The sequence below is a fragment of the Marmota flaviventris genome, chromosome 2, assembly GCF_047511675.1.
Source record: "Marmota flaviventris isolate mMarFla1 chromosome 2, mMarFla1.hap1, whole genome shotgun sequence".
NCBI classification, from domain to species: Eukaryota; Metazoa; Chordata; class Mammalia; order Rodentia; family Sciuridae; genus Marmota; species Marmota flaviventris.
Window position 1 is genome coordinate 181,513,348 of NC_092499.1, and position 23,245 is coordinate 181,536,592.

The 23,245-nt window shown below is 39.5% G+C and overlaps 3 protein-coding genes across 5 annotated transcripts in view; 2 read left to right on the plus strand and 1 right to left on the minus strand.

Annotated features, from left to right (window-relative positions):
• Positions 1–5,263, plus strand: part of Phf20 (PHD finger protein 20) — a 126,082-nt gene extending 120,819 nt beyond the window's left edge. For both annotated transcript variants that reach the window (XM_027945356.2, XM_071608894.1), the window contains one exon: positions 2,789–5,263. In XM_027945356.2, coding sequence (XP_027801157.2) covers positions 2,789–2,931 — 143 coding nt within the window. In that variant the 3' untranslated portion in view covers positions 2,932–5,263. The remainder of the gene's footprint in view (positions 1–2,788) is intronic.
• A 907-nt stretch (positions 5,264–6,170) lies between these two features.
• Scand1 (SCAN domain containing 1) lies at positions 6,171–7,146 on the minus strand. The gene is made up of 2 exons (XM_027945360.2): positions 7,071–7,146; positions 6,171–6,967 (listed from the first exon to the last, which is right to left on the minus strand). Exon 2 carries the CDS (start codon positions 6,910–6,912, stop codon positions 6,406–6,408), a length of 507 nt encoding a protein of 168 aa, XP_027801161.1. The 5' UTR covers positions 6,913–6,967; positions 7,071–7,146; the 3' UTR covers positions 6,171–6,405.
• Cnbd2 (cyclic nucleotide binding domain containing 2) overlaps positions 7,055–23,245 on the plus strand; it is a 57,363-nt gene continuing 41,172 nt past the window's right edge. The window contains exons 1-4 of one of the 2 annotated variants that reach the window (XM_027945359.2): positions 7,055–7,359; positions 9,122–9,175; positions 19,443–19,580; positions 22,257–22,310. In XM_027945359.2, coding sequence (XP_027801160.2) covers positions 19,461–19,580; positions 22,257–22,310 — 174 coding nt within the window. In that variant the 5' untranslated portion in view covers positions 7,055–7,359; positions 9,122–9,175; positions 19,443–19,460. Of the gene's footprint in view, positions 7,360–9,121; positions 9,176–17,483; positions 17,556–19,442; positions 19,581–22,256; positions 22,311–23,245 lie in introns of those variants that run through there. The other variant, XM_027945358.3, reaches the window with a different exon arrangement.

A 23,245-nucleotide genomic window follows, 5' to 3' on the forward strand; every position in this document is an offset into this window, starting at 1 on the left:
GAAATTAAAATTTTGACTTGAATTTTTAGTATGTTTAAAGATATAATCTGAAAACCTTTTATTTCAATCTTTGATAAACTCTAAAATGAAGCCTTCTCCCCTTTAGCTAGTAGAGAATTAAGAAATTGGCTGAGTCATTTGTGTAGCCCAGGATATTTCTCTCTGTTGTTGATGGTGATGGACAGGCTGGATGGACTGAGTTTATAATTATGTACATGATCAAGTTTAGTCTCTCTTGACCCTCAGGAAATTGCCAGTTTTGGTTTTGAAGATAAAATTATTTCTTGGTTGTTTATTTATTTCCAGATTATTTTCTTCTTAAAAACTGAGCCCAATTAAGAAATAAATGTTGAGTTTGAAGATTCTGGTTATAGTCAGGCTAGGATGTCTTTACTGGGGGATACAAAACATACAAGAAATATTACTCAGAGAAGAATGCCAAGTTAGGTGAGGAATGACCAGGACCTGCATGTGATTGAGGCCACACCAGGGCTGGAAAATATTGACAGGAAGCCTTCTTGGAACTCCTGGAACTGCTGCCAAACTTTGAAGGGAGTGGTGATGTTTTCTGCTGGAGAGGGGGTGATTTGGTTGGTGGTTGATGAGAGCACTAGGTCAATGTGAAAAGGGCTGACCTGTTGGAGAACAGAAAGGAAGAGAGAGTGGGTGGAGAGACAGATGGACTGACTGACTGACCTGCACATCCTCAAGCTCACATCCTGCCTCTGAGGCAAGCCCAAGGGCACATCTGGAAGGCGTATATCTCTTTTACTTCTAAGATGTTTCTTAGGTTTTTTTAAATTATAGTTGATGCTACTGTATGTAAAAACCGTGCTAAGAAGATTGAATGCCAGACTGGAAATTGTAGATTTTGAGAGAATGTGAGAAGTGTCTCTGGGTCTCTGAGAGGAAGCTTAGCACCATGGAGACAGGATGAATGTCCTGTTGTTGCCAAAGGAACCACCCTCAGGGGAGAAGTTGGAGCCTATGCAGATCTTATCTTCCTTGAGCCCTGGATTCACCAAGTGGGCATTGTGGCAAGATGATAAGCCTGGGCTCCCTCTGGTCTCCCAGCAGACCTTTACTGTGTCCCACTGATTGAGACTCACATGTTCTTATGTTTTTCATCACTCCAGGCCCTGAGAGGCACCAAGTATGCAAGAAAATCAATTTTATTTAAGTAAATAGACTTATTTAGTTAACACACTTTTGCATTATATGTAAGATTCATCAGAATCCCTTTTTAGGGAGATCCTCAGTTCATTTTATATCTTCACTTTGTTAGAAGAGACAAATATCAATGATATCATCTCATTACATGAAATTACAAACCATGGTAAGTGCTCAAGGAAGAATGTGTGATAGCACCTGTAATACAGGGACCAGATTCCGGAAGGAGAGTTGGGGAAAGCATCCCTAAGGAATAACTTGCAGGGAACAGAGAATTTAGGAGAATGAAGAGGTAAGTTAGGGCTCATATTTGAGGAAGGGAGGGGATTGTGTGACAGGTGACAGGTTGCTTGAGGAACAGGCATCGGGAGGGTCTTCTTTCTGCCCTCCAGAATCCAGAAGGTGCTCAGTGTAGATTGGTGCATGGACTAGAAAGGCTACAGGCAAGATGGGGTAAGCACAGAGTGTAAGTGGAAGGTCTAAGTGGCTCTTGACAAAGGTGTAGAATTCCCAAAGGTCTCTCCACCAAAGCCAGAGTTTTATTAAGGGGAAGGCAAACATCTTTCTATAGAAAAATCCTTGCCTCGTAAGAAAAATAGCTTTTTAGATGTTGAACCAATTATTAAGTATATTAGAACCTAGATATCTTATATTAAATACTTAAAGGCAGAAAATAAGAGTATTTTATGCAACCAATAACTATGTGTCAATCAAGAATTAATACGAAGGCTGGGTTGTGGCTCAGTGGTAAAGTGTTTGCCTAGCGTGCATGAGGTACTGGGTTCGATTCTCAGCACCACATACAAATAAATAAAATAAAGATCCATTAACAACTAAAAATAATAAAAAAAGAATTAATAAAGCAAATCAGAATTGATGGTGATAAAAACTGACCTTTTCAAATCCCTGTAAAGTTTTTTGGTACTGGGGATTAAACCCAGGGGCACTTAACCACTGAGCCACATCCCCAGCCCTTCTTATTTTTTGAGACAGGATCTTGTTAAATTGCTCAGAGCTTCGCTAAGTTGCACAGGCTGGCTTTGAACTTGTGATCCTTGTGCCTCAGCTTCTGAAGTAGCTGAGATTATAGGTATGTGCCACCATGCCTGGCAGATTTTCACCTTTCTTGACAGGAGGCTAAAATACCAGGATATTGACAACACTGGAAAACTTTAGAAAGAGTGGGCAGTGACACTAGGAAAAGTGGGTCCTTTAAAGCCTTCTATAATCTGCACTAACACAATAGCCAGTAGCAATGTGTGGCCATTTAGTTAAAATTGAATAAAATTTAAAATTCAGCTTTTCAGTTGTACCAGCCTCGTTTCAAGTGCTTAGTAGCAACAAAACAATAGCTAGTGGCTACTGTTTTGGATAGTAGAAACATAGATCACTTTCATTGTCAAAGAGTTCTTTTGGACTATGCTGCTGTAAAGCACTTGAGCTCTGTCCCAGGAGTAATGCTTTGTGGGCCAGGTGTTGAAGCAACATTGGCTGAAATGGCCCTCTTCCCTGTCCTCCTGAGTATTCGGATGAGATAAGGAGCTGAAACTCTTGCTGAGGTTCTTGAAAATCAAGTGTTGGGGGCTCACTGGGTTTCATCTCTCTCTTCTGCCAACAGTGCTGGAGAGCTGGCTAGACTACACTGGGGAATTGGAGCCCCCAGAGCCGCTGGCCAGGCTTCCGCAGCTCAAGCATTGCATCAAGCAACTGCTGACAGACCTGGGCAAGGTGCAGCAGATCGCCCTCTGCTGCTCAACATGAAATTGGGCAACCAAGACTAATGGGGACACAATCCCGGGGCACCTGCAGGAGGAGCTTCACATATTTAAATAAATAAATCTAGCATGCTGAATGCACGTGACACCGACTAACTTCAGGGATCTGGCCAGGAGTGTGAAGACATTGACAAAGAGGCCATTTTGGCTGCTGGAGGGCAGGGCACTCTGATCTGGAAGCCTACCAAGAAGGTAGCAAATAGACTCTTGGGATTCCCTTCTGTGCACATCATTGAATGAAGAGAGTCTTTTTGCACAAACTTCACTTGAAATCGTGCCACTGATGATAAATGGAATGAGAGCCAAAAAAGTTGTTGGAAACAGTTGTAGATTCAATTTACAGTTTATTTAATTGACTTTTCTGTCAGGTTGGGGCACATGCCAAACCTTTTGATTTCTGCCTGGCATGTTTAGGCAGCAGGTATCATTTTCATTTTCCAGCTTCACAGGAATGTTGGGACTTGACTACGCTGCGGAAGTTGGGAAGGAGCAGAGGCCTCAACTGCCCTGCTTTCTCCTTAGGACTCTTCACTTTTCTCACCACATCTCTTGCATGACTTTATGGTACCAGGGACAAGTTTTATGTTTCACCCCAGAGTTGGCTGGGTTTTGGCTTTTCACAGAGGCCATACAGCTGAAAGAACTAGAATCTTGATGTAAAAGAATCTAGGAGGAATTCCAAACTGAAGCAGGCAGGGTCTAGAACCCAAAGGACAGCATTTTCTATCCACTTCTTAAGACAGCTTCCTAGTTCTATTTAAGGTTTAAAAAAAGTTTCCCAAAATGTCAAACTCTTCCACTGTAAAGATTTGTTACAAAGAATGTGGTTTGGGGAATTACTTTATTTTGTATTGTGGTCAACAAACTTCAGATTCTCTATGTGCCACTTTTCTCCTTCCCTGAAAGGTATGTTCAATAGTTGGCATTTTCAGAATTGTTAATATACTTTAACACTTTAAATTTCCTGTTTATATTACTCTGTGAGATCAAGGTGATTATGCTGCTTAAGGTCCAAGTTTGATCTGTTTGTACCTTTTGAAACAATATTTGTGTTACTTTTGCAGGTTACAGTTCCACATGTAATTGCTGTATTTTCTTTTGTTTTTATTGGGCAAAGTTAAAACGTTCCTTGCTTTGAGGAATGACCTGATTCACTGATTTTCTTATCACTAAAGATAAAAATCGAAGCACAGCTGTCCATTAACACAATTATGGGTTTATGAATCTGTAATGTTATATGCTGCAAATATTTACTATGTAAACGTAAAAGCCAATATCTCAATAGCAATGACAGTATCTCCAGCAATTGTTGGAATGGTTGGGCTTTAAGACACAGGTCATTGTCTTCGTAAATTCAGGCCTCTGGACCTAAGATGTTTCAAGGAATGCCCTGTCTAGGACAAGTTGACCTGTGTAACTGATCCATGTGGCTGTAACATCTGTAAGGAAGCTGACACAATTCCTCTACAAGAGGCTGTTTCACACTGCATTGGTGTTTCTGGTGTGGGAAGAAATGGCTCAGTGTTGTGTGGCATCTGTGTTCTGGATTATTTATCAGACAGCTGCATTTTAAGATTTGTGTAATGTTTATCTGAAAAGGGAAGAAACAGGATGATTTTCTATAGCCATAACTGTGGGGCTATATCGATTGTTGTATTATTACTGATTTTTCTGAAACTACATTTGAGTATCACAATTGGGGAAGCTGTAACTTTTAAGATAGTCAATTTAATGTCCAAAGATGGAAGCTGAAACTGAATTATCCTAATTTTGTCAAGTGGCCATTACTGGACGACTTATCATTTAGGTTTTATAAAATAATCCTGTTTCACTCATTGTGACTTTTGTTCTTAGGGAAGCAGGGAAGACTCCCCAAAGTTCTGATAATCTCAGTGTGCTTCCCTAATTTAAAGCCATGTTGAGGGGCTCCATTCCCAATTCCTGGGTCAAGGTGAATTAACCCCAAGTTGGAGCACTGGAAACTGTTATTTGCAAACATTGCTGATTACCATTTAGAAATATGTGCACTACCTAAATTTTGTCTATTGAGAAAAGCTATCCACCTATAAAAAACTGCCTTGACAAAAACAATTCTGGTTTGACTAATCATTTTGCTTAATTGATGAGTTTATACAAGGTGGATTCTCAATGAGCCAACATTGCACTGTGGATACATATCTATGTTTACGCGCTAGTAGAACAGAAGGCGCTGTATATAGAAATGTTGCTTTGAAGCAATATTTGCAAAAACATGCAAACTTCTGTATCTGTATTTGGAAAAAAATAAAACAGGTTCTTGTTGCTGTTTCAGTCACATATTACTGAATTACAAAGTTCTTTTTCTTACTTTTAATATGTATTATTTAATCTTCTGTAACTTTTTTTTTTCTTTGCAGTACTGGGGATTGAACCCAAGGGTGTTTTACCACTGAGCTACATCCCCAGCTTTTTTGAGACAGGTTCTCTACCTTGCTGAGGGTCTAAGTTGCCAAGTCTGGCCCTGAATTTGTGATCCTTCCTCCCCAGCCTCCCAAGTTACTAGGATTACAGGCCGTGCCCTGCTTGTAACCATTACCTTTTAAAGGAAGCCTGCTTTTATCTTTTAAACACAATCTATGTTTTGCAGGAGGCAAACCCAGACTCTGCCAAGAAATCCCAAGAATATACAAATGCTTATTTTTATACAAGATCTCATTAAGTTCCTTTGAACTTGCCATCTTCCTGCCTCAACCTCTCCTGAGTTGCTGGGATTAGGGGCCTAAATTTTGACAAGGAAGTCAAGCAGGTTTAATAAGCAAGTCCAATGGCATAAACCCTGGCTCACAAAACAGGGCAAGCAGTAAATAAAACATTTGACATGAAAATAGCCAAATAACTTGGGAAACTTATGCTCAAAATGCAGGTGGAGCAAGTTGGTAGCTGTATAGGCACAGAGGTAGCCATTGAAGTGAGCATTTAATAGATTCAGCTATCCTGCCTTCAGAATCCCACAGCCATGAAGTATCCCTATCTATCTATTCAGGTAGGAAACAAAACTCAGGTTCTAGCCATTTAGAGGCAGAGGAGGAATGGAACTGCTGAAATCTTCATCAAACAGCCTTCCACTAAACAAAGGAAACCCAAGAGGGTTCTTGGGAGTCCAGAAGAAAAACTTCACAGATGAGGTGGAGGAATGGTCCAGGTCTAGCCAACATTTAAGGATCTCACAATAGGCAACGAAAAAAGCCCAGGGAACAGCAAAGGCTTTATTCTCGTGGGCTTCCAGCTTCCTTTCTCTAACAGCAGAAAGGAGGTAGGAAATAAACTCAGTGAAATAAACCCAATGAAGGACGAACAAAATAGACACACTAAGGCCACGGGAGCTGTCAAAACTCGTTTTACATTAACATGGGGTGGGGTGCCAGGCTCTGACCCCCGACCCATCATGGCCCCAGTCTAAGAAAGTGCTCAGCCTCGCCGTTCAGCCGGTGATGCGCACGTCCGCGCGGCGCCGGAGCCGCCGGGCTCGCGCTGCCTCAGGTAGAATGGCCAGTAGCTGCTCCTGCACCAGCATCTCCACCATCTGCTCCTTTGTGCGGATGTCGGGCCGCAGCCATTGGCGAGAGAGCTCCCGCAGCTGCCGGAACGCCTCCCGGGGGCCAGCCGCGTCCTGGTAGCGGAATTGCCGGAAACGCTGGCGGAACGTCTCGGGGCCGGGCCTGGAGCCACTCGGACCTGTAGGAAAGTGCGGGGCAGCTTCGGCTTGAGGCGCAGAACCCAGGGGTGCGGGCCCCAGAGGCAGCTCGGGGGCCGCAGGATTCACTTCAGGGATCGCGGCGTTGGCGCTGGCGGGCTCAGGGGCAGGCGGAGACGACTCTGAAATCCAGGATCCCGCAGAGTTGGGCTCAGGGTCGGCTCCCTCTTGCAGCTCGGGCGGCGCAGCTGCTGGGCTCCCGGTGGCTGCTAAGCTCGGCTCGGTCGCCGCCATGACTTCGGCTCCCGGCGTCACTCTTTGTCCGGCAACTGTGGGTTCAGCACTGCGTCTGCGTGAGGTTAGGGTGAGGGAGATGTTTCTCGCTAACAGCGGAGCCCGCACCACCCTTGCTAGAGGCGGACTCGAGACCCACCGAAGCTCGCCGAGCTTACCTGCACCGGCGAAGCAGCTGGAGCGACCGGAAGTGGGAGTCTCCTCTAGCTTCTCTATGATCAGGTCAGCGCAAGAGCACCCGGAAGCCGAACCCTGGCTTCCGCAAGCAACGCCCCCTAGCGTTGTGCAGTCACGTCAGGAGGTCACTGAGAACGTATTGCGGCCGTCGAATCTCAGCATGCAGGGAATCTCGCTAGGTGGTAGCACCCCTGACTTCCGTCGGTGTCGGAGCATGAGTTGGAATGCGAGCCGAAAAAGGCGCAGAAGGGGGAGCCCAGAAGAGAAGAGGTAGACTTCAAGTTCCGGTGCCTCGGCCGAAAAACTAATACACTCTCGCTCTCCTAGGAAAATTTAAATTACAAATGTGACTTACAATATAATGTTGTTGATCTGCTCTGGGCTGAAGTGTTCAAGTCAGGCTGGCTTGGAATTTCCTTTGCAAGAGTTCTTTCCCTGACGGCCCCTGGCGGTGATGGTACCTACCTCAGAATTGTTGGGAGAATTAAATAAAGCCCTTGGAAAGATAGAGCTTTAAAAATGTTTGCTGTGCAGGGGCTGGGGCTCAGTGGTAGAGCGATTGCCTAGCATGTGTGAGACACTGGGTTCGGTTCTCAGCACCACATATAAATAAATAAAAATAAAGATCCATTGGTATTATATATACATATATATAGTTGAATTATATATATAATTGAATTATATATATAATATACACACACATATATATAAATATAAAAGTTTGCTGCTGTTTTCATTAGGTAATTGCTTATCATTTCTTATTTGCGAAATAAGAAATATGGCGTGAATTTAAAAGATGCAGGTAATAGTGTGTAGCGTTGACAGCCCTTCCATAAATGTTATAATGTTCTGTTTGACAGATGATTCATAAACAGGTTTTGTATCTACATTTCACAGAAAGAGAAACCGAAGTCCAGAAAGGGATGCCTACCCCATATGACCCTTGCTTGCCTTTGAGCTCTGTGGAGGATGAATGGGCATATTTAACAATGATCAACACACAGTGGCCCTTATGCCAAACTTGCCCTTCCTGTAGGATGTCTCCCTTGCATGGGTAGAAGTAAATCCACTGGATTAGATTTCAAACCCTTGAAAGTCATCACAATGGATCTTTCATGGTATTTAGTTGCTGCCATTAAATCTTGGGAGATTTCTACCTTTTTTTTTTCTTTTCTTTTTGATAAAGTAGAAGAGCTGACCACTATATACAAAGGGGTATAGTGAACGGGAGCAAAATTTTGTGCAAACTACAAGCTAGATGGAGTGGTTAGGACCTAGAGAAGGGGTGAGATGAGGTTGGAAGGTTGGTGGGAGGGTAAGTCATAAAGGTCATAGAGTTACATATTTAAAATTTAAACCTGTCCCATTGGAAAAGAGAGTGAAATTTTATGGTATTTGAGATCATGAATCATGGAACGAATCATGAAATGTCACATCTCTGGTCCATTTCTTCCATCCTTATTGGAATCATGGAATATTAGAGATAGAAGAGGGATCTTAGAGATCTGTTAGAAAATGGACTGTTAGAATGGAAGACTGTTAAGAAATTGAATTAAAAAATCCAGTTCAGTTGTCTTAAACCTTTATAGGTTGCTCAGAATCAAATATATATCCATATATATATATATATATATATATATGTATATATATATATATATGTATATATATATAAATACCTTTTCCTAGGACAGAGATACAGTTATGTGCTTCTGCACATAATTTCAAAGAATTTACGTATACCCTAGAATTTACCCAGGAGCCCTAGGTTAAGTTTAAAATACATATTTATAGGTGGGTGCCTAATCCCAGCAGCTTGGGAGGCTGAGGCAGGAGGATCTCAAGTTCAAAGCCTCAGCAACTTAGTGAGGCCTTAATTAACTCATCAAGACCCTGTCTCTAAAATATAAAAAAAGGGCTGGAGATGTATCTCAGTAGTTGAATGACCCTGGGGTCAATCGTTTCTATCAAAAAAAAAAAAAACAAACAGGCAAAAAACGCAACATATTTATATATGTTCTATTCCGTTTTGCAGATTAAGAAATCAGCATGCCAAAAGGTGAAGAATTGGTACAAAATCAAATGTCTAGTAAGTAAATTCAAAACAGAAATTTTTTTACTTCTCTTCCAATGCTTTTTTCATATCCTCTTTTTCAGTTGTTGATGGACCTTTATTTTACTTATTTATTAGTATGTGGTGCTCTGAATCGAACCCAGTGCCTCACACATGCTAAGCGCTGTACCACAGAGCTATAACCCCAGCCCTATTATATTCTTTTTATTATCATTAGATTGAGAGCTCACTTCAGAAGGTTTCATAAATAATTGATCTTATATAACTTAGCTTCTGATACAAGGCCAGACATCCAGTAAACCCTTAGTAACTATTGATTTAAAAAGAAAAGAGGATGGGCTGGGATTGTGGCTCGGTGGTAGAACACTTGCTTAGCACTTATGGGGCCCTGGGTTCGATCCCAGCACCATAAAAATAAATAAATAAAATAAAGGTATTGTGTCCAACCAAAATAAATAAATAAAAAGAAAAGAGGACATGGGCTGGGGTTGTAGCACAGTGGTAGAGTACTTGTGTAGCACATGTAAGGCACTGGGTTCAATCCTCAGCATACATATAAATAAATAAAATAAGGGTATTGTGTTCATCTACAACAGTGCCTGTTTTTTAAAATATTTAAAAAATATTAAAAAAAAAAAGAGGATAACAACATGGATTGCAGACCATCTCTGGAAGGAAGAGATCTAACATGATTCTTAGACTCTGAAAGAGACTTTAGCGTCTTGACGATATACTGGTGCTGGGAGTTGTGTAAAAGAAGCCTGAATATTTTTATAAAAATCTTTTTATTTTGAAGTAATTATAGATTTATAGAAAGTAGCAAAAATAAAGCACAGAGTGGTCTCTTGTACTACTCACCCAGTTTTCCCTTATAGTAAGCATCTTATATAATTAGAGTACAATAGACCTTATTATTATGATTGCTCAGTTTTGCAAGTACTTGTTTGTGTATGTGTTTATATGTTTATGAATATAGGTCTGTGTAATTTTATCACATATTCATGCAACTATTACCACAATCAGTATTAGAACTATTTGATCACCACAAAGATCATTCATGCTATCTCTTTATAATTGTACCTGGTTTTCCCCCTTCCCCTCATTCCTAACCACAGACAATCACTAGTCTCTTCTCCATCTGTATAATTTTGTCATTCAGAAAAATTCTCTGAAAGATTCATCCAGGTTGTTGAATGCAACAATAATATATTCTTTTATTGCTGAGTAGTAATCCATGGTATGGATATATCAAGGTTTTTTTTAGCCATTCACCTGTTGGAGGACAGTTGGATTATTTCCAATTTAGAGATATTACAAATAAAGCTGCCGTGAATTATTTTATTATTTATTACTTTATTCATTGTTGTATTTATATGTGGTGCCTGCAGGTGATTACAACTAAACAAGATAGCTCTGCATAGTCAGTGAATAAAGGAACTAGTACAGGCTCTGGCAGAGAGTATTCATTTAGTAATTTTTAAAAATGGTAATAATTACTAAGAGATAACACTTACTTGAATGTATAAGTTTTTTTTTATTTGTGATATTTTTAAAAACTGACAGGCAGCTGGATGTGAAGCTCAGTGGTACAGTATGCTTAGCATACACAGGCTTTGGGTTCGATCCTCAGCACCAAAAATGCTCAAGTAAAATTTTGAAATTCATAGGCATTACATTTATTAGCCATTCTTAAGCATCTCTATGTGATACTTTATTTATTGATGAGAAATTAAGGTCTAAAAATATTAGTTAACTTTCCCAGGTTCAGCCAGCGTTTTAGGATTGGAATTCAGCTGGTTGACTCTAGATCTAATAGGAAGCCATGAAAGGAGTTGAAACAGGGAAGGGGTGATTTGTTATAGGAGACCAACTCTGGATAAAGAATACTGCTTTATTGCTGACTATTTAGGTTATTTCTTACTTTTTCATAATTAAGATAATATGACAGTCATCTAGTATTTGAAGATCTTTCTGTGTCTTGGATTACAAATATCTATTGCTATCAAATTTATTTGGTTTCTGATTTTGAAAACAAGGGTTCTAATAGCACGAGTTTGATGAGTAATGCATATCCATGTTCCCTTAAACTGTAGTCCTGAAAGAGGACTGAATTTATTTTTTTGCTATATATTGCCACAGTTTTAGAGTTGTATTTTATTCATAGATCCTTACGAATGAACAAAATAAAGTTCAGAGAGTGCAAGTACTAGTTAGGCTAGAATCAGGGTCCATCGATGAATAAGAGCTGTTCTGTTTCCTCTTTGGCATTGATATTGTCATGTTTTTGAAAGCCATTCTATAGATGGTTAGAGGTATCTCATTGTGGCTTTAATTTGAATTTTCTCAATAACTTAATGATAATAAGCACATATGCTTATCTGCCATCACTCTATGTTCTTTGGCAAAATGTTCTTTCTACATTTTTATTGTTGTGATATCTTATTGGTGAGAATTTTCTTTTAACGTATCCTAATTCAGTTTTTTTAAAAAATTGTAAAATATACATAACATTCAAAATTATCATTTTAACTTTTTTTTCCCCTCCAGTACTGGGGATTGAGCTATATTCTCAGATCTTTTTTATGTTTTATTTTGAGACATGTTCTTGCTAAGTTGCATTGCCAAGGCTGGCATGGCACTTGCAATTCTCCTGCTTCAGCTTCCCAAGTTTCTGGGATTACAGGCATGTACAGCTGTGCCCAGCTCTATTCTAACCATTCTTAAATATGCAGTTCACTGGCATAAAGTACATTCACTTTATAGTACAACCATATGACCATCCATCTCCAACTTTTTCTTTTCTTTCTTTCTTTTTTTTTTTTTTTTTTTTGGTACTGGGGATTGAACTCAGGGGCACTTGGCCATTGAGCCACATCCCCAGTCCTATTTTATATTTTATTTCACTGAGTTGCTTAGTGCCTCACTGTTACTGAGGCTGGCTTTGAACTCGTGATCCTCCTGCCTCAGCCTCTTGAGCTGCTGGGATTATAGGCATGCACCACTGTGCCCGGCCAGAATTTTTTTTCATAATCCCAAACTGAAAATCTATGCCCATTAAAGAGTAATACTCCATTTCCCCCTCCTATTATTCCCCGGTAACCACTGTTCTACTTTCTGATTTTTTGAATTTGATATTCTTTGTTCCTTATGTAAGTGGAATAATATATTTGCTCTTTTGTATCTGGCTTATTTCACTTAGCATTATATTTATAAGGTTCATCCATTTTGAATCATTATCAGAATTTTATTCATTTTTTAAATATACCTTTATTTTATTTTTATGTGGTGCTAAGGATCGAACCCAGAGCCACACACATGCAAAGCGAGTGCTCTACCGCTGAGCCACAATCCTACCCCCAGAATTGTATTCATTTTTAAGGCTAAAATTCATATATATATATATATATATATATATGAGATGTATTGCTTCTGAATTTTGCAGATTGCAGTGTCAAGATTTCAAAATATGGGGCTGCATTTGTAGCTCAGGGGTAGAACGCTTGCCTTGCATGTGTGAAGCACTGGGTTTGATCCTCAGCGCTACATAGAAATAAAAAAAAAAAAACAAAGGTATTGTGTCCATCTATAACTAAAGAAAATATTTTTAAAATTGTTGAGCAAGCTTTGAAAAAAAAAGATGTCAAAATATGAATAATTAGTCCAAAGTAAAAAAAAATTAGTGTTTCCATTTTATTTATTCATTCACCTGTTGTGGTCACTTTGATATTTCCCTGTTATGGATAATACTGCTTTGAATATTGTTGTATAGCTATTTGTTTGAGACCCTGTTTTTCAGTTAATTTGGGTGTATCTCCAGAGGTGGAATTACTAATTACATATAGTAATTCTATATTTAACTTTCTGAGGAACCACCATACTATTTCCCACAGTGGCTCCACCATTTTACATTCTCATCATCAATATGGGAAGTTTCTTGTTTTTCTATATCCTTGCCAAGAGTCATTACTTTGCATTATTTTTTTTTAATGTGAGATATTCAGTATAAAATTTTAAGGTATGTTACCAATGGACAAGAAATTCAGATTTTCAACAGGTAATACGAAATTAGTAATACTATGATTTCATTTATATACACCACATAAAAATACCTCATTCCAGGGGGCCAGTGGGGATCATGGGGAAGGGAAAATATGGTTCAGATATAAAGACCCCAGTATGTTCTGTTCTTTTTTTTTTTTTTAAGTTTCAGAAGCTTGCCCTGTTTTTTTTTTTTTTTTTTGCTGATTTCATTTTGATAATTTATTTTATCAAATATGTTTGATCCTGGGGTAAAGATGTTTTGATGAACTGGAGCTAACAATCTAGCTAGACTATCTTTATAATTAATGCAGTTATTAATAATTCCCATGCTAGGTAAACTGCAGCAGTCTGGCTGGGCACAATTCAGGAGCCACTTGTCAAGCAGAAACGAACTTTATTTTTAGAACACACACACCACACCACACCAGCTCTTCAGGAATTCCCACAGAGCCCAACTGCCACCACCTGCTTCCTGCAAGCCTCTCAACCCCCCACTCCTCCTGCTCTTGAGGCTGATTGGCTGGGTTGTGTGGGCGGAGCCAGAAGAGTCCCCCAATGAGCCGCTCAGTGGTCTGAAAGGGCAGGGAAACAGCCCAATGAACATCACCGCAGAGGAGCCAATCAGCTGGCAGCTGGAAGTTTGCTGGGGCCACGGTGAGCCAATCAGCTGGAATTTTGCTGGGGCCCCCTTAGGCTGTGGCTCTCAACAGTAAACCAGTGTAAATTTAAGGGCTTAGGTACTTTTCCTTTGTTTTCTTTTCACCAGTTTCTGCTCTGTTGCAAATCTCTGGTTCCTTTTTTTTTTTTTTTTTTTTAATTGAACTTTGTTTAGTTGTCAATGAACCTTCTATTTATTTATTTATTTATTTGGTTGGTTGGTTTTTTGTTTGTATGCATGAAGTACTGAGGATCGATCCCAGGGCGTCACACATGCCAGGCAGGCACTCTACCACTGAGCAACAACAATTCCAGTCCAGTTCCCTTTTTAAAGAAATATTTATTTTTTAGTTGTAGGTGGACACAATACCTTTATTTTATTTTTATGTGGTGCTGAGGACCAAACCCAGAGCCTCACGTGTGCTAGGTGAGCACGCTACCACTGAGCCATAACCCCAGCCCCTGGTTCCCATTTTTTATTCCTTAAATTTGCATATAATATGCTGGGCTGTAGCTCAGTAGTAGAGCACTTGCCTGGCATGTGTGAGTACTAAGTTTGATTCTCAGCACCACATATACATAAATAAATAAAATAAAGATTGACAACGAAAAAAAAAGATTATAGTACAAAATTCAAAAATCAAATAAGGGTAATTGTTATACTTTGCTTCTTTCACACAATCTCCATTATTATTATTAGTTCCATATATATATATATATATATATATATATATATATATATATATATATTTTTTTTTTTTTTTTTTTTTTTTTTCCTTTTGTTTGTTTTGGTACCAGGGATTGAACTCCAGGGGAGTTTAACCACTGAGTCACATCCCAAGCTTTTAAGACTAGGTCTCTCTAAATTGCTGAGGCTAGCCTTGAACTTGCCATCCTCCTGCCTCAGCCTCCCAAGCTGCTGGGATTTAGGCATGCTTCACCATGCCCAGTTTCTTTTATACTTTTAAATATGTGTATACATCTGTTTCTTAGTATAGCAGTTTTGAATGATATCTTAAGACTTAGAGCTATGAAAATTAAAGAATCAAAGAATCCATATTCTTTTTTTTTTTTTTTTTTGGTACCAGGGATTGAACTCAGGGGTGCTTAACTACTCCCAGTTCTTTTAAATATTTTATGTGTAGAGACAGGGTCTTGATGAGTTGCTTAGGGCCTCACTAAGTTGCTGCGGCTGACTTTGAACTTGTGATCCTCCTGCCTTGCCTCCCAAGCTGCTGGGATTACAGGCACCACCATGCCTGGCTAAGAATCCATATTTTTATATCACCTCTCTCCTGTACTTGTTAGCTATATTATTTCTTGCCTCTTTTTTTAAAAATATTTTTTAATTGTAGATGAACACAATACTTTTATTTTATTTATTTTTATATGGTTTTGAGGCTCGAACCCAGTGCCTAGCACATACAGACAAGTGCTCTACCACTGAACCACAATTGCAGTCCCTCTTGGCTCTTTTTTAATCTTTCCAACTCCTTTACTTGCTCTTTCAATCCTGTCTTCTGTTTTCAGCCAGACCAGCAGCATCCTTTTTGATGTTTCTGAAATGACCTTGACTTCTGAGATGCTTTTTTAAAAATTTTATTTATTTTTTTATTAGTTGTTCAAGACAATACAATGATCTTGACATATCATACATTTGATTCAAATAGGGTATGAATTCTCATTTTTCCATGTGTACAGATGCTTTGATTTTTAAAATACTTGTTTCCCAAACTCTGTCAGTGCCATCTCCTCCATTTTTAAAATTTTTTATTCTTTATAATATTTTTTTAAATATTTATTTTTTTAGTTGTACACAATACCTTTATTTTGTTTATGTATTTTTACGTGGTGCTGAGGATTGAGCCCAGGGCCTCACACGTGCTAGGCAAGCACTCTACCGCTGAGCCACAACTCCAGCCCTATTCTTTGTAATATCGTGTCCTTGCTTTGATCTCATTCTACAATGTCCTGAGCCCTTTAAGTTCTTTTTTGTTAATGATTATCGTCTATTTCATGTTAATTTTCGTCTTTTTATTGATGTCTTTCACCTGTCATTTGTTTTTCTTATTCCCTGCCTACCCCTCCCACAATTTTTTGTAATATGTATACATAGATTTGGTGCTATTTCTTTTTGTTATAATTTCTTTTGATAAGATTATTACAGAATCTTAGGTGTGAAAATACTACAGAGAGGTCTCTGGTATTCTGCACCCAGTTTGCCTCCAAAATAATATCTTACATGACTATAGTATAATATCAAAACTAGGAAATTGACACAGGTACAATCCACAGACCTTATTTTTATAAGCCCTCAGTTTTACATGCACTTGTTTGTGTGAATATATATGTGTATGTATAGGCCTACTATAACTCTTCTTTAGATGCAGTAGGCAATTGCTATACCACGGAGCAACACCCCTAGAACCTGGGTCTTTCTTCCATTTGTCTTCACTGCATTACGTATCCTTCTGTTTCTCCCTTGGTTGGCCAGGGTGTGAGTAGCAGATAAACCAGCTAAATAGGAATGGCAGATCTGGTGATATTTGAAATCAGTTTTCCACTGAGGATCCTGTTGCAAAAGCAAACTGAGGTTCTGTAATCAATTGCCATCTTTAATCTAGAAGAAAAAAAAATACTTTTCCCCCGTCTTCTTTATTTTTAGAAGAACCCTAGAGTCATTTCTATCACCAAGGCCCTTCAACATTTTTTGTTTGTTCATTTTTTTATTTTTTATTTTTTAAACATTTATTTTTTAGTTGTAGTTGGATACAATATCCTTATTTTATTTCTTTATTTTTATGTGGTGATGAGGATTGAACCCAGGGCTCTGCACATGCTAGGTGAGTGCTCTACCACTGAGCCACAATCCTAGCCTCTATTTATTTTTTGATACCAGGGATTTACCCAGAGGTGCTTAACTACTGAGCCACACCCCCCTTTAAATAAATTTTTATTTTGGGACAGGGTCATGCTAAACTGCTTTGGGCCTTGCTAAATTGATGAGGCTGACTTTGAACTTGCAATCCTCCTGCCTCAGTATCCTTAGCCACCAAAATTACAGGCATGAGCCACCGCACCTGTCTCCTTCAACATTTGATGCCTCATTAAGTTGAGGGCTTCCATTTTGCTGAGTTGGCCAGATTATCCTGATTTAACAAGACTTCAGGGACTATACCGTGCACCCATTCTTCAGGGTCTAGCAAGTTCTTAGTCTCAGAGTGATCCCAAGGCTAAAGTGGATGTTTCTACCTCTAGCCCAGAAACCTGCTTTTCTTTAAGATGGCTCCAAGACTCTTGCAGTCATTTAGCCACTTTGAACCCTAGTGTCCTTGAGCATGAAGTTGGGATTAAGCTCACTCACCTTGTGGTATTTGTGAGGATTAATTGACATGAGTGTTTTATAATAAAAGATTCACAGATTCAGTGCCTTTCCATTGTCCCCTCTTCCTTCCAGAATCTCATTATGACATCAGTAGATTCTGAGAATGAGGCTTCCAGCTGTTGTTGGCAGGGTATAAGGAGAGAAAGAAACTCTTTCCATGCCACTGAGTGAAGTTGTTTGTTTCTAGTGTAATTGGATCCTTGGGAGAAGATTAGTCATATTATCCTTGAATGCATTGTATCATTTGCCAACTCAAGAACCATGAGGAGACGTAAGGTGTCTCATTACTGGCAACTCCTGAAGGAGGAACTGGTAAGGAGGATCAAGGGTTCTTGAGGGAATTCCTGAGAAGGAGATTAAACAAACAGGCATTTTGGGGAACAGGCAGGTAGGAGGGACCTTGGATGAGTGGTGGCCACCCTGTACCTTTTGGAGTCACAGCGTGGCACAAAGGAAGGTGTTCCAGAAGGAGCTCAGAAGGACTAAATTCTGACCACTGCCCTATAGCCTCCTACCTTCTGGACACTGGGCAAGCACCAGGCCACACTCTTGAGTCTTAGAGTCCTGTTCTGTACCCAGTCTTTAGAGGCAGAGAGAATAAGACAGGGTAGCAAGGTAAAATAATAGAGTAAGCTGTGGACTCGGGTTTAGAACTCCATTATCTATTAGTCATGGCAAGTTCCTCAGTTTGCTGTGCCTTTGTTTTCTCCTCTATAAAAGGACACTGATAATTTTTAGAACTTATTGTATAAATTTACTGTTGAGGATTAAGTGAGTTAATACATATTAGAATAATGCCTGACATTACTAAATTATACTCAATAAATGTTAATCTCATTAATAAATTACCTTTCCCCATATTTCCTTTAGATATCTAGTTTTTTAATGAGATAGAATACTACAGTTGCAGGTAAAGCCCTTCTATTTCTCTTCACTGGTAATCACTTTCCTGAGTTTGGTGTTATCATTCCTATTTACATTTTTGTTATTGTGTGTGTGTGTGTGTGTGTGTGTATATATATATATATATATATATATATATATATATATATATCCATAAACAACATATAGTGTACATAGGACACTTTTTTTAAAAGGACACCTTAAATGACATCATAGTTCACTTCCCCCCCCATTCAAAATGATTTCAGCTTTATTTACATTGATACACACAGTCTAGTGCTATGTTCAATCTTGTGACTGCCCCTTAATGTGTCAGTCCCTTCCCCTACTAATGGACATTTAACTTATTTTCAGCCATTCACTTAACAAACAGTGCTGCCATGAGCATTCTCCTGGCTCTCTCCTTGTGCGCATGTGAGTTTCTCTAAGTATGTATATAACGCGTATAATTTCTTGATGGTGAATTACACATATCCTCAACCTTATAAAATGTTGCCAAATTGCTCTACAACATTGTCATACCATGTTTCCCATTTTTGCAACATGTGTAAAATAGTATCTTATTATTTTAATTTACATTTCCTTTATTTCTAGTGATGTTAAAAATCTTTTCATAATTTATAGTTGATTAGAATTTTCCTTTGAATTGCTCATTCATAGTTTTTGCTCATTTGTTATTGGATTATTATTTTTTTTGTATGATTGTAGTATTTAAAAAAATTCTACGTGGTTATCCTTTCAGTTATATGTATGGCAAATACATTCTTTCAATCTGCAGTTTGTCTTTTCACTTTGTTTATGATGTGCTTATTAATAGAAGTTAGTAAACAGAAGTTTTTAATGTAATTTTTGCATTTTTTAAATGAAAATTTTTAAATGTAAAACTTGAAAAAAATGTGTAATGATCATCTATTAGAACTCTCAATCAACATTTTGCCATGTTGGCTTTTTGTGTCACCCCCCACCTCATGCTGTCTGCAGTTACTTGTGCCCTTTATTTTCTGGATAAAAGTGAAAGACTTCACATTTAGGTATTAGTATGTTAGTGAGTGTTTATAATGCTGATTTCTAGAGTGAGGAATGCCCTTATTTGTAATAGTTGCCAATTTCTGTGGCATTAATACTCTCTCTGTGGCTAGTTTCAAGCTACCAACATAATTTCAACAGGCAACCATTTCTTCAGCACATCATAGCATTTAATCCTGTTAAATTTCATCTTGTTCAGTGCCATCCAGACTTCTTTTGACTATTGAGAACAGATGATCTCCATTGATCTTGTTCGCTTTGTTTCCACAGGGGCTGTACCAACTTACCATGGATATCATAATGATGATCCGAGTGTGTAAAATGTTCCGCCAAGGACTCAGGGGATTCCGAGAATATCAAGTCATTGAGGTCCCTCACAGAAAGCATCCTCTCTTCTCCTTCTGGGATGTAAGCATCTGGCTTAATAGGATTGTTAGGATTTAAGGAGGTATAATATATATAGCACCCCATTTCCCAGCCCATGCTCAGAATCAGCTGAGAGAAAAGACAAAGGACAAAGCAGATATGAGATCCAGCAATCAGTTTTTATTATTAATGACAGACTTATATTGGAGAAGGTGGGACTTCTATCATCAAGCAAGAGAGTTACCTAATACCCTCAGAATTAGCCTTTCATGCCTTGTGGCAGGCAATGCTGAATGAGGCAGGATTCCAGTGCAATGTGTTTAGCAGAATGTGAATTCAGAAGAAAGAAAAAGGAAATGATCACACCAAGATTCTCCTTCCAAACTTACCAAGGAATTCGTCCTTCCTTTTCCATAGGTATATTAACAGTGTTCTACTAATACCCATCTTTGCATATAGAAAGAAACATAGAAGTGAGGAAGACATGGTCTGATTCCAAACATGATCATAGGAGCCAAAAAGAATCTAGGAGCCACAACAGAGCCAGGGTTTTCTGAATACCATAGATTATATACCATCTTTACTTTCTTTCCTATCGTCCCAAAAGGGAACATTTTCAGGGCCATGTTCATTGTGGTGACCCTGCTTTTAGACTTTCTAGAAGTTCCCACTTAAAAGTATTTTATCCCAGTAGTAGATCAGGGGTCTTTTTGGCTCAGAAATGGTGAAAATTTGGTCACCATTCTGTTAACTTGACCTGGTTCCCTGAAGATATGTCATTACTGTGTTCCCATTGGTGTGTTCCCAGGCTTTAGCATTTCCCCAGCTAATACGTGGAAAAGCCCTGCCCATTTTCTTCTTGTGCCAAGAGTGATTAGACCCAGAACTCCTCTCCACCCCTCACATCTTGTCCAAGAAATTTCCCACAGTGATTTCTGAAAGATAGTGGCTAAAGAGGAGAATGAGGATGGTAATGGGGTGTAGGAAGGTAGCCTTCCGTTGGTTTCTAAGGGATCAGCAGGTGATCTAACTGATGTGTGTGGTAGTTAAGTTAAGATACAGCAGGAAAGCCAGCCCAGTGGCATATGCCTGTAATCCCAGCAGCTTGGGAGGCTGAGGCAGGAGGATTATATGTTCGAGGCCAGCCTGAACAGCTTAGCAAGACCCTGTTTCAAAATAAAAAAGGACTGGGAATGTAGCTTACTGGTAGAGTGCCTTCAATCCCTAGTACTGGGGTTGGGGGGGCAGGAAATGGATAGATAAATAGTAGGGTGTAGAGCTTATGAGCCAGTTGGAGAAGGAAGATATGCCCTTTCAAAATATATTCAGGTTTATCTATTTTTAGATATGCTGGCAAGCCAAAGAAATCTATAGCCACATGATTTGGGCCATTAGACAGGGAAGAGATGGAATAGAATTATAACCTGAGAGACTCACGTTTGCTCCCAGGAAGGACAAACTGATTCTCAGGGTGGCATGCTGTGGTGAAGCAATGAGCCCTGGAGATCAGGGGGCTCCCCAGGAGATGCAGGCTGCTGCATGCTTAAGTTGGAAGCTAAAGACCCAGATTTAGGCTTAGCATGAAGCTAAACCTAACTACATTGCCACGCGGAGTGACTTTGGGCTGAGCAGAAGCTTTGCAAGGGCAGTCTACCAGGGGTCAGGTGGAGAGCTAGGGACTGGAGCACAAAGTAAGGTAGACAGCCAGAGGCTGGTTTTCAGTTAAAAGTAAATCAATATTTTAGAGCATCACCACTTCTTTCAGTGGCCTCCCTGAGAAGCATTGCATGGATACAAAAATGCTAAATTGTGGTAGGGTGGGGGGGTATTCAGGGATCTCAGCGGGATGTAGGGAATAGTATGAGATATACCCCTAAGAGAATGAGCTTCCTGGTTTGACCCAGAATGATGGTCAGGGCCTTGTTTTTTTTCCTTCCCCGCTTTCTATTTTTCTCTACTCTCCACATCCTCTATTCATCTGTCAGAAGGTAGGGTTGGATTAGCTCATCCCTGAGATCTGTTACCCCTTCTCCTGGCCATGCTCCAGGAAAAGCCTTGGGTTCAGATCCACCTGGCCCACTTATTTGCTGTGAGGTCCTTTAAAAAGTTCTTTCACTCACCTCAAGCCCAAAATAGGGCTTTGTTCTAATGACTAAACAGAGTAAGGTAAAAAAGGTGTGTCATGCTTGGCTCACTGTACACATTTTACAAAGCTTGCTTCATTTGTTCCTTTTTATCCCTGCTCTTTTTCTATATATATTTTCTTGTTTGTTTTCTTCTTTTCCCTCTTCCTTTTCTCTCTTCATCATCTATTTTCTCTGTACCCTTTCTTCCTTTCTCTGCCTTCACAATAATGTTGATGGCTGTGGCTGGAAAACAGTGTAGTGCTGAGTTAGGGTTTTTTTTTTTTTTTTTTTTAGTGCTGGGGATTGAATCCAGGGGCACTCTTAACCACTGAACTACATCCCCAGACAGGGTCTTTTTATATTGCTGAGGCTGGCCTCGAACTTGCAGTCTTTCTGCCTAAACCTCCTGAGTTGTTGAGATTATGGGTGTATGCTGTGTTGAGGCTTTTTACATAGAAGGGCCAGCTGGTAGGGCATTTCTTATTGCTTCCTGCCCACTGTAGTGGTTCAGGTACACAGAAGGATCTCAGATACAGAATTCCGGGAGTAATCTTACTGACTCTCCTTTCTCTCCCTGCCTCATTTCTTTCAGAAAAAGAAGCAAGGCCGAATTATATTTGATACCGAGGACTTTGTTGCTGAGGAGGTATGCACACCTGTAATATAGTGGGGGGATGTTCTGTTTGTATTATAGCCAAAGAAGCACTAGGTATCAGGAGAGCTGGTTTTGGTCCAGACTCTGCCACTTATCCATTATGTCACCACTGAGCCACTTACTTTCCTCATCTATAGATGATTTTAGTGACCTTGTCCAGCCCTGGCATTCTAAGACTGTGAGCACCTCTGAACCTGTTGTCACTGAATAACTGAGTGGAACCAGTTGTCACTGAATAGCAGAGTTTCTGGGTTTGGACTCATGGGAAAACAAAAGAAAGCAAAATAGGATGTGAGAGACCCAGACAAAGGAGAAGGAAGCCAGGTGGTGGAAAAATTCTTGACCTGAGTGAGAATTCTGGTTCTGTGATGAGCACTCTGAGAGATGTCTGGCACACCTGCCTCCCCCATATGGGTGTTGGATGCCCTTTAAGTTTTTTCATTTGATGAGGGAATGGCTTTATATCTGTGTGAGGCTTTACACTGTGTGACTTATTCTCTAAATTTCAGGCATCATTATTATCTTCCTTACTTCTACCCACCAAATCTTAGATGTTAAATTAAAATTTAAATTCCAGTTTAAATTTAAAGGAAACTACCTAGTTATAGGAAGATTTGAAGTTTGCATTAATGCAGCCTAATTTGACCCTGGTCTTAGAGTAGCCATGTTGATTTTTCTCTCAGGGAAAGAGGAAAAAACCAGAACCTTAAAATTGGTACTAGAACCACCTGTGCCCATCCTTGTTCTTCCCCTCACCCTTTTGGAGCCAAAGTATGGTTTCTATTGCCTGCTTCTCCTGGACATAATCTTATTTCTTATGTCCTCTCATTAATGAAGCATAATCAAGTAAGTCTTCCAAATTCTGTATTTCTTTAGATTTCAAGACCAGCCAGTGTCTGACATTGGGCATTGAAGATTACCCAAGT

Bases quoted from the DNA above. Each gene is read 5' to 3' on its own strand.
- Scand1 (XM_027945360.2), bottom strand. From the start codon at position 6,912: ATGGCGGCGACCGAGCCGAGCTTAGCAGCCACCGGGAGCCCAGCAGCT.